General features: G+C 49.9%; 1 protein-coding gene across 1 annotated transcript; it reads left to right on the plus strand.

The window, feature by feature from the left end:
• Positions 1–144: 144 nt before the first annotated feature.
• On the plus strand, positions 145–7,754 carry LOC307091509 (NHS-like protein 1). Its single transcript, XM_079759141.1, has 2 exons — positions 145–253; positions 5,686–7,754. The coding sequence occupies exons 1-2, from the start codon at positions 198–200 to the stop codon at positions 6,410–6,412; spliced, it is 783 nt and encodes a 260-aa protein (XP_079615267.1). The 5' UTR covers positions 145–197; the 3' UTR covers positions 6,413–7,754.
• Positions 7,755–11,038: the final 3,284 nt, after the last annotated feature.

An 11,038-nucleotide genomic window follows, 5' to 3' on the forward strand; every position in this document is an offset into this window, starting at 1 on the left:
ATTCCCTTCTCTCTCTCCCTCTCTCTCTCTCTCTCTCTCTCTCCCTCTCTTTCTCTCCCTCTCTCCCTCTCTCTCTCTCTCCCTCTCTCCCTCTCCCTCTCTGTCTCTCTCCCCCTCTCCCTCTCTCTCTCTCTCTCTCTCTCAGGTGAGGTGTTTGAACCTAACACGGCCGACTCGTCGCCGGCCCGCCCACGGAGATGGTGACCCCCACTCGGACCCGCACCACTGAAGACCTCTTCGCTGCCATCCACAGGTACGACTCCCCCCCCATCCCTCCTCAGGCTCCGCCCCTCACGGCCTCTGTGCCCTACTCTCCACTCACCGCTCGTTTACTCCACTCTGCTGCGTCCAGATTCATCTCCCTCTCTCCTGCTCCATCGCCTCTCTGTGGATCTGGTATCTTATATTGTTTATTCATTAGGCTTTCTATTTGTTTATCTCGGTCTCTCTCGCTCTCTCTCTCTCTCTCTCTCTCTCTCTCTCTCTCTCTCTCTCTCTCTCCCTCTCTCTCTCCCTCTCTCTCTCCATCGTCTCTCTCTCTCTTTCTCTGTCTCCATCTATTCCTAAACCACAGCCTCCCTGCCCATAAACTCCTGGCTCAATAGCCACTCTCAACTCTCCATCCCGCTGTCCATTCCTCCCTCCCTCCCTCCCTCCCTCCCTCCCTCCCCTCCCTCCCTCCCTCCCCTCCCTCCCTCCCTCTGTCAGTCACCTCCTCACCTGATACGCTCCCATCTGCTGCTGGTGCTCTGGCTCAGGCAGAAGAGGCCGGCTGTGACTTGATTGGTCTCTTTGCGGTCCCTCTGTTTCTGCCTCGACAACGCCACTTCCTTATTCATTCATTCATTCATTCATTCATCTGTTAATGTCATCATTCCTTCATTCATTCGTCCATTTATTTGATGTCATCCATCACGTTTCCGATAGAGGATTCGTATGTGTTGTCATATGCAGTGTATAGACTCTGGGGGGGGGGTGTTGCTTCATTCATTATTAAGAAACTCAACACTCAGTGGCCTTAATCTAGGTTAGAGGCTGGGGGAAAACTCTCTCTCTCTCTCTCTCTCTCTCTCTCCCTCCCCCTCTCTCCCTATCTCTCTCTGTCTCTCTCTCTCTCTCTCTCTCTCTCTCTCTCTCCCTCCCTCCCCCTCTCTCCCTATCTCTCTCTTTCTCCCTCCCCCTCTCTCCCCCTCTGCCCCCCCCTCTCTCTCTCTCTCCCTCTCTCTCTCTGTCTCTGTCTCTCTCTCTCTCTCTCCCTCCCCCTCTCTCCCTCTGTCTCTCTCTGTCTCTCTCTCTTTCTCTCTCTCTGTCTCTCTCTCTGTCTCTCTCTCACATGATCTACACATATATGATTCTGTTCTTCAAAGAGAGTATGCAACATAGATAGTGGTTATGTGTATGCATGTGTGTGTGTTAGTATGTGTGCATGTGTGTTTGTGTGTGAATGTTAGTGTGTGTGTGTATGTTTGAGTGTTTGTGTGTGTGTGTGTGTGTGTGTGTGTGTGTAAGTCAGCTTGTGCGTGTGTGTATTAATGCGTGTATGTGTGTATATTAGCATGCGGGGGTGTGTGTGTTGTGCACGTCTTTGATGGCCACGTGCCTCAGCCCGAGTTCTTTTGAGCATCACAGGATTTCATTTCATGGAGTTTATCTCCCAGGGTTAGGGTACGGGTTAGGGTACGGGTTAGGGTACGGGTTAGGGTACGGGTTAGGGTTAGGGTACGGGTTAGGGTACGGGTTAGGTTACGGGTTAGGGTTAGGGTATGGGCGGTACCAAGTGGGCCAGGGACCACGCCCCTTTATTGGGCCCTTTATGTGGGAGCACACACACTTGTGTGCGTGTGTTTGTGTGTTTCCTGTTGCACCATGGGTAGGTTTTTGTTTATCTAAGGTTTTTTCACAAACACACACACAAGCTCACACACACGCAGACACACACACACACACGCAGACACAGACTCAAACACACACAAAGTCACACACACGCAGACATGCACACACACACACTTAAACACTTTAACACTCACAAACTCAGATACACACTCACTCACACACACACACACACACACACACACACACACTCACACACAAATGTGAACACTCAAACAGATGAGATGTGCTAGTCAGGGAGGCAACAGCAAGGATTTTTTTTTTTACAACTAGCAAATGTATTCTAATGTATTCCGTTCCCTCGGAAGTCCTGTTGATTATATTCAAGGGTTAGAGTAACCTAACCCTAACCCTAACCCTTATATTCAAGGGTTAGGGTAACCTAACACTAACCCTCACCCTTATATTCAAGGGTTAGGGTAACCTAACCCTAACCCTAACCCTTATATTCAAGGGTTAGGGTAACCTAACCCTAACCCTAACCCTTATATTCAAGGGTTAGGGTAACCTAACCCTAACCCTAACCCTTATATTCAAGTACGAATAAGGATATCCACAGATGTAGAAAAAACAACCAGAGAAACGCTGTGATGCTTCGGTCCTGAAGGGCCCCTGGGCTCCTCACATAGTCCCCCTCTCTACCTGTCTCACATAGTCCCCCTCTCTACCTGTCTCACATAGTCCCCCTCTCTACCTGTCTCACATAGTCCCCCTCTCTACCTGTCTCACATAGTCCCCCTCTCTACCTGTCTCACATAGTCCCCCTCTCTACCTGTCTCACATAGTCCCCCTCTCTACCTGTCTCACATAGTCCCCCTCTCTACCTGTCTCACATAGTCCCCCTCTCTACCTGTCTCACATAGTCCCCCTCTCTACCTGTCTCACATAGTCCCCCTCTCTACCTGTCTCACATAGTCCTCCTCTCTACCTGTCTCACATAGTCCCCCTCTCTACCTGTCTCACATAGTCCCCCTCTCCTACCTGTCTCACAAAGTCCCCCTCTCTACCTGTCTCACATAGTCCCCCTCTCTACCTGTCTCACATAGTCCCCCTCTCTACCTGTCTCACATAGTCCCCCTCTCTACCTGTCTCACATAGTCCCCCTCTCTACCTGTCTCACATAGTCCCCCTCTCTACCTGTCTCACATAGTCCCCCTCTCTACCTGTCTCACATAGTCCCCCTCTCTACCTGTCTCACATAGTCCCACATAGTCCCCCTCTCTACCTGTCTCACATAGTCCCCCTCTCTACCTGTCTCACATAGTCCCCCTCTCTACCTGTCTCACATAGTCCCCCTCTCTACCTGTCTCACATAGTCCCCCTCTCCTACATGTCTCACATAGTCCTCCTCTCCTACCTGTCTCACATAGTTCTCCTCTCCTACCTGTCTCACATAGTCCCCCTCTCTACCTGTCTCACATAGTCCCCCTCTCCTACCTGTCTCACATAGTCCCCTCTCCTACCTGTCTCACATAGTCCCCCTCTCCTACCTGTCTCACATAGTCCCCCTCTCCTACCTGTCTCACATAGTCCTCCTCGCCTACCTGTCTCACATAGTTCTCCTCTCTACCTGTCTCACATAGTTCTCTCTACCTGTCTCACATAGTCCCCCTCTCCTACCTGCCTCACATAGTCCCCCTCTCTACCTGTCTCACATAGTCCCCCTCTCTACCTGTCTCACATAGTCCCCCTCTCTACCTGTCTCACATAGTCCCCCTCTCTACCTGTCTCACATAGTCCCCCTCTCTACCTGTCTCACATAGTCCCCCTCTCCTACATGTCTCACATAGTCCTCCTCTCCTACCTGTCTCACATAGTCCCCCTCTCCTACATGTCTCACATAGTCCTCCTCTCCTACCTGTCTCCTCCTCTCCCTCTCTCAGTCTCTCCGTCTCCTAATTGGAGAGAGCCCTGATTGGATAGAACCCAAACGTTAAGGACCCTAACGGCTCCAACAGCCTCTGGACGTACGGCCTCAGGGCCAGAAGAGACTAAAGGTTGATGAGCTGTAACAGATAGTGCCGGCTGGTACATTCCTATGTATATAGAGAAATGGTGTGTGTCTGTCTGTGTGTATGTGTGTTTGCGTGTGTGTATGCCTGACTGTGTGTCTGTGTTAGTGTGTGTGTGTGCATGCCTGTCTGTATGCCTGTGCGTGTATGCTTTTCTGTGTGTTCGTTTTCTGTGTGTGTGTGTCTATGTTAGTGTGTATTTGTGTGTGCTTGCCTTTGTGTATGCCTGTTTGTGCCTGTGTGTGTGTTTGTGAGTGAATGCCTGTTTGAGTGTATCTGCTTCTGTTTGCTTGTGTGTTTGTGTGTGTGTCTGTTAGTGTGTATGTGTGTGTATGCCTGTGTGCGTCCATGTTAGTTTGTATCTGTGTGTGTATGCCTGTGTGTTTGTGTGGTTATGTATGCCTGTGTGGTTGTGTGTGTATGCTTGTGTGGTTGTGTGTGTGTATGCCTGTGTGGTTGTGTGTGTGTATGCCTGTGTGTTTGTGTATTTGTGAGGCAGTTCAATGGCTGCTTCATTATAATTCCGTCGCTTGAGCCAAAGCTCCCGTGCAAGTTAAATGGGGTTCGGTGTGGTTCAGCGAATCCAGGTGAGAGAGTGTGTGAGAGTGAGTGTGTGTGAGCGCGGTCGAGAGAGAGAGAGAGAGAGAGAGAGAGAGATTGTGTGACTGAGTATGTTATGCAACACGGATGAGATGATCATGTGTGCCGCGAGGATGTTGGGGGGTGGGGGGGGTATTTAGGGCACAGACCCACAATTCTGCAGCAGCTGCAAATAGACTCGGTATTCCTCTCTTCCACTCTGCTTTTGTCTTGTTACCCCCCCCTCTCTTCTCCTCTTCCTCCTCCTCCTCTTGACCACCTACTTCTCCGCAGGTGTCGTGACCTCTAAACGACAGAGGACGGCATTTACGCCTTCTCCCCCCCCCTTAAACACACTTTTCCTCCTTTCTCCCGTCACAGATATTAACCCTCACTATATATACTATATATCTCTCTTCTTCCTCTTCCTCCTTCTCCTCCTCATCCTCCTTCTCCTCCTCTTGCACAGTTGGGGGAAAAAGACCACAGGAGCCTTGTGGCTACTGAGGTGCGGCAAGTAGTCTCTCCCCCCCCCCCCCATCCCGCGAGTGGCCCGGTCCAGTTCCCCCCACCTCCGCGACGCTAGCAAGCTAGCTTCTGATTAATCAGCGACCCACCAGCGAACCTCACAGATTAACTCCCTCCCTCCTTCTCTACGGACCTAATTCCCCCCCTTCCAGCCCCCGCTTGCCGCAGTTGTATTTCTGCTTCTCCCCCCCTCTGAGAGGGAGGGTGTCGGCGTGGGGGTGTCCCGCCGAGGCCAGGTCCATGTGGGATTAGGAACGTCGGCGATGGGACGCCGTCCGGGGCGGAGGCTCCGTAGATTAATCCCATTGTGGTCCGGCTCAGAGCTCCGCCGGGAGACGCAGCGCTTGCACTTTCTGCCCTAACAAAATGTTTTTCCAATCGTCGAAGCTGGGTTTTCTATTTCTGTTCCTCTAAGTTCTTGAAGTCTTCTTCTTGGGGGCTGGGGGGGGGTTATTACAATCCTAGATTGGTTCCTCGCTAAGCTGCTGCCTCGTGTCTGCCGTCACCGCTGCTGCTGAATTACACGCTGAGGATGTGTTTTGTCAATGTCACAACGTCAAGGGCACAACGTCGCTAACTCCCCCTCTCGCTGTTATGTGTCACTCAAACCCAACTAACCGCCGCCCCCGAAGGCTCCGCCTCTAACGCGCTCCTCTCCCCATCCCGTCCCCCTCAGGTCCAAGCGGAAGGTCCTGGGACGCCGGGAGTCCGATGAGGAGAAGTCCCGGGGCGGCGGGAGCACCTCCCATTCCCCTCCGCTCACGCCCACGGCCCAGCCCCCGACGCCGTCCTCCCTCCCCCCTGCCTCCTCCCCCTCCTCCCCGGCGTCGACCCTAGGCCGGCCCTCCGGCTCCATCCAGCGCAACATCCGCAAGTCGGCCACCAGCAGCGACACCTTCAAGGCCCTGCTGCTGAAGAAGGGCAGCCGCTCCGAGACCAGCTTCCGCATGTCGGCGGCCGAGATGCTGCGCTCCACCGACCCGCGCTCCCAGCGGACGCGCTCCGACTCCGTGTTCGACCCGCCGCCGCCCTCGCCGCCCTCGCCCCACAGCCCGGCCGGCTCCCCGGTGGGCGGTGGGGGCGGCGGCCGGGCCAGGGGGGCGGCGCCAGACGAGTGGAGCACGCTGCCCTACTCGTCACCGTCGTCGCCGTGCTCGCCCTCGTACTCGTCGAAGTACGGGCGCTCGCGGACGCCGCCGTCGGCCGCCAGCAGCAAGTACAACGCCCGGCGGCTCCTCAGCAGCCCCATGGCGGTGATCTGCGAGCGCGAGGGCGAGTGGGCTGAGAGTGAGGCCGGGGAGGGGCCCCCAGAGGGCTCCCCGCGCCGGGGACCCCTGGAGCACAGGGCTCCCCTGCTCCTCCACTCCTTCAACGGCACTTTATCTGAGGGGAGCAGCAGCTAGGAGGGGGACGCAGCCGCCTCCCCCGACCTGGGGAGACTGATGACTGATTGACTCTGGGTTGAAGAGGGAGAGGAAGGGGCCGGAGTAAAGGGGAGGAGCCATGAGAAGGCCCTCCAGCCAATAGGCCCCCCTCGGACCCCCTCGGCCCCCCTCGGCCCCCCTCGGCCCCCCTCGGACCCCCTCGGACCCCCTCGGCCCCCCTCGGACCCCCTCGGCCCCCCTCGGGGTCCTCTTGGGTTGCAGCCCGTCTGCGGGGGAGTGGACCTGGCGGGTGGCGCTGAGACCGGGTCCCGGGGCAGGAAGTACTCAGGCTGAAGTGGAGGACTGGTTTCAACCACAGCTTTGTAAAGGCTTCTTCATTTCCCTGGATCCTCTGTTGTGTTTTTACCGTGTGCATTTTTTCGTTTGCCAGCTCACTCTTCATTTTTCCATGAAAATGAATCATAGTCTTTCTTCTTAGGCTGACCTTCTGAGATTGTTCTCCCATCGGTTTTTTGCTCTTTTCTTTCTGCTTTATCCTGCCAGAGGTTTTTGCTGTAATAGAATGCAGAGGTCTTTTTTTTTCACATGAATAAATAAAAAGGTTTCTCCAGGAGGTGGGTAGGATGGCGAGCTGGGGTTGAATGAAGGAAACGGGGGGGGAAGTCTTGAGTTGTCTTGTTTGCTAAGTTTTGCTACTGCGGTGCTAGGCTAGCCACGAGCTAGGAGGTTCAGCCCAGAGTGGAGGGGGAAGTACGTCTTGGAGCTTGGCCCGTAGTCCCTTTACTGCTACTTCCTGTTAGCTCAAAGGCGCATCCTGGAATGATGTGAGCTAACCGGGAAAGGAAAACCCCGGCCCACCCTCTGGGTTGAATTCTGCAGGACTTGGTACAAAGGGAGGGAGTGAAAGTCCTCTCAGATGCAATTCCAACCGTTTTTTTCTCAACCCTGTTTTCAAGGTTCTGCATTCACATCGTGGGTTTGTGTTGGCAGAGCTGGACCGTGGGAACTCAATATCACTCACCTAACGAGGGACTGATGGTCAATCACCGGTGTTGATCTGTACATCAGCCGATGCAGCAGTTTAACACTTAACTGAAAGCGTTTCCCAAAAAACAGTTTTTCGTTTATTGTTTGTTTCTGTTTTTTGGTTTTTCTTGCACTGTTGCTCAAGTGTTCATTTATCATTGTCCGTTGGTTGTTGCTGTTGTTATGATTTTTTAATCTGTTTTAAAGATTGTTTTATTCAGCCAGAGATGTCCACGTGTCACATGTTTGAAAAAATGTACTAGAGTCTAAAAAAATATAAGATTTGATATTGCATAGACGGGAGGTCAAATTAAATAAAACAGATTATTTCCTACTCCTCTTCGGTATATTATTATGTACGTGTGCACGCACTCTGAGTCCCTCTTCAGTTTCTCGTCCTTCCAGAAATTTCTGGGACTTAGGTGAACAAATCCAGTGTGGTATTTATCATCAATCTGCCAGGAATCATGGATTTATAAGGTCCGGTAAATACAAACCTATATACCTGTTGCAAAGCAAATCTTTGACTATCTGACGAGGAACAATCTCTTCGAACCTTTCCAGTCGGGGTTCAGGAATGTCCACTCAACTGAAACTGCTGTGACAAGAGTTGTAATTGATATCCTTCTTGCTTTGGATACAAATGCAAGCTCGATGCTTGTGCTGCTGGACCTCAGTGCTGTGTTTGACACGATCGACCACAGCATTCTTCTTCTTTGGTTTCGGGGGTACAGCTCTTGGTTGGCTTGAATCGTACCTCAAAGATAGAACACAATTTGTGCTCCATGAGGGTTCAGAATCGAAGCATTGCAAACTACGCTTTGGTGTACCACAAGGGTCGGTCCTTTTGCAATCTACATGCTTCCCTTGGGCGACGTTATCCGCAGCTTCGGAATTAGTTTCCACTGCTACACGGATGACACCCAGCTCTTCATCCCTGTAGAACCAAGGGACTCTGCCCAAATCCAGAAGGTTGAGTCCTGTCTGGCTGCAGTGAAGAGATGGGTGTCACAGAACTTCCTGCAGCTTAACACTGGGAAGACAGAGCTGATAATAATCAGCACAAAACGGGACCAGAGAGAATTTGAGAATGTCTCTCTCTGGTTGGATGGCTTCGCCATCCCAATGGGTGCATCTGTCAGACATCTTGGTGTCCTGTTCGACCCTCAACTGTGTTTTGACCAACGTGTTAGAAGTATAACTAGAATTGCATTTTTTCATCTGAGAAACATTGCAAACATCAGACCAATGTTATCTGCAGCAGATGCAGAGACACTGATTCATGCATTTATATCATCAAGACTGTATTATTGTAATTCATTGTTCTCGGGCAACCAAACTCTACCACGAGAAGTCTACAGCATGTACAGAATGCTGCAGCTAGACTGCTGACTTAAACAAGAAAGTTTGATCACATCTCTCCTATTCTCGCCTCTTTGCAGTGGCTACTAATAACTTCCAAATCGGATTTTAAGGTGCTACTGCTAATCTATCAAGCCTTGCATGGACTATCCCCATCCTACCTGAAGGACCTGATCATTCCTTATAGTCCTTCTCCTTCCCTCCAGTCTTCGGGAGCTGGCCTTCTTTCACTACCGAAGGTTAAAAAGAAATCGGCTGGACAGAGAGCGTTTGCCTATCGAGCCCCCTTCCTATGGAATAGGCTGCCACTGGTGATCAGGGAAGCTGAATCTGTGGAACTATTCAAAGGAAAGCTTAAAACGCATCCCTACAATCTTGCGTTTGGACCATAGGAGTGTGAAAACAATACAGATGCGGTTTAGTTAATACAGTTACTATATGAATAGCAGTATACATCTCCATGATGTACTTTTCCATTCTAATTCACTATTCTGTCTGTCTGTCTCTAACGTGTTGCGGTGACTGGACTGGATGCCTGGACTCTCCTCATGTTCAACCGGCCAGCACCACATCACCATTTTAACATGATGTGCATGTATTTACCTGTATGTCAATAATGGCACCCATTGCACTCCTGACCATCCCTGGAAGAACGGTTCCCCTACCATGCGTTTCTTCTCAAGATTTCTTCCTTGCTGATTCAAGGTTTTTCCCCTTGTGGGGGCTTGGGTAAAGGGGGGTGCCATAAATATTTGGCCTGTGAAGCCCTTTGAGACTGGAATGTTGATCAAGGGCTATATAAATAAAATTGAATTGAATTGAACCTATAGAGGTGTTTTAAAAGACTTAAAAGAACAGAGTTTAGGTTTTGGTGAAGATTATTTATTATTATTATTATTATATTGTATCTCAGAACTGTAAGGCAGTAAGACCCCGCCTTGAGTCGACCAGCAGGCAGAGAGGATGAGGGTAAGGGGAGCTAAATCAGATAAGAGGGAGGGACAGGGTGTTATATATATATATATATATATATATATATATATATATATATATATATATATAGTGTTTGAAACTGCTACAGGGTTTCTTAGTCGAGATGTTGCCAAACAACCTTTTCCTTAGCCTACTAGCCCTAACTTACTGCTGATTAAGGATTTTACAGTTAAAACGTTGAGTGCTCTTCATATGGCGTTTCGCCAACCAAAAAAATCCCATGATGCACTCTGATGTACAAGCCCCGAGGAAATATATACAGTATATATATATATTAGAGCTGTCAAGCGATTAAAATATTTAATCATGATTAATCGCATTTATGTCATAGTTAACTCTGATTAATCGCGATTAATCACAAATTCTTTCCTATGCTAAATATCCCTTGATTTCTTTCTCATTTTAATGCTCTTATCAACATGGAGAAGTGCATCAGCTTGCCTTGTGCAAATGTTTCTTTATTGAAAACAACATTGGCATACTGATCAAAAATACAAAAAAAATTACAAAGTGCAAAGGTAAACTAGGACTCAGCCTGTAGTGCAATCAAACAAACATACTGCCTTGAACATTGCAGTCAGGCTACTGCTTCTTTCGTGTGCTTGGCCATTAAGTGGTATTTCAGACTGGACGTGCTGCGATGATAGCTCAGTTCACAATGGCAAATCACACATATTACTTTGTTCTTGTCAATGGAACCATTTGGCAACTCTTTAAGTATAAACTTTCCATTAAGAATCGTTTTGGCGTCCATGTCTGACTTTACATTAGCTTTTGGCCGTGGCTTGCCCCAACCGGTTTGTGTGCGGCGTGCTTGATGTTTTGTTTCCGGTGTAGCTAGATCCGGTATGGTGTAGTTTTTCTAACGTGACTAGTTATTGCTAGAAAGCAGGTGAATAATCTACGTTTGCCAAGGCAAATAAAGGCAATAAATATATATTTTGCGTTAATCGTGCGTTAAAAAATTTAACGCCGTTAATAACGCGTTTAACGCACAGCTCTAATATATATATATATATATATATTTCTTCTCAATTACATTGAGATGGCTCTTATGTCAGGTCCAAATAATCCCACTCCTGCAGTGTGTGTGTGTGTGTGTGTGTGTGTGTGTGTGTGTGTGTGTGTGTGTGTGTGTGTGTGTGTGTGTGTGTGTGTGTGTGTGTGTGTGTGTGTGTGTGTGTGTATCACAGCAGATTCCGTAAACCTGTCTCTCTCCCTGCGAGTCATTAACTCTGGTGACGGACACCATTCCTCCATCCC

Source organism: Pollachius pollachius (assembly GCF_949987615.1).
Source record: "Pollachius pollachius genome assembly, contig: scaffold_563, whole genome shotgun sequence".
NCBI lineage: Eukaryota > Metazoa > Chordata > Actinopteri > Gadiformes > Gadidae > Pollachius > Pollachius pollachius.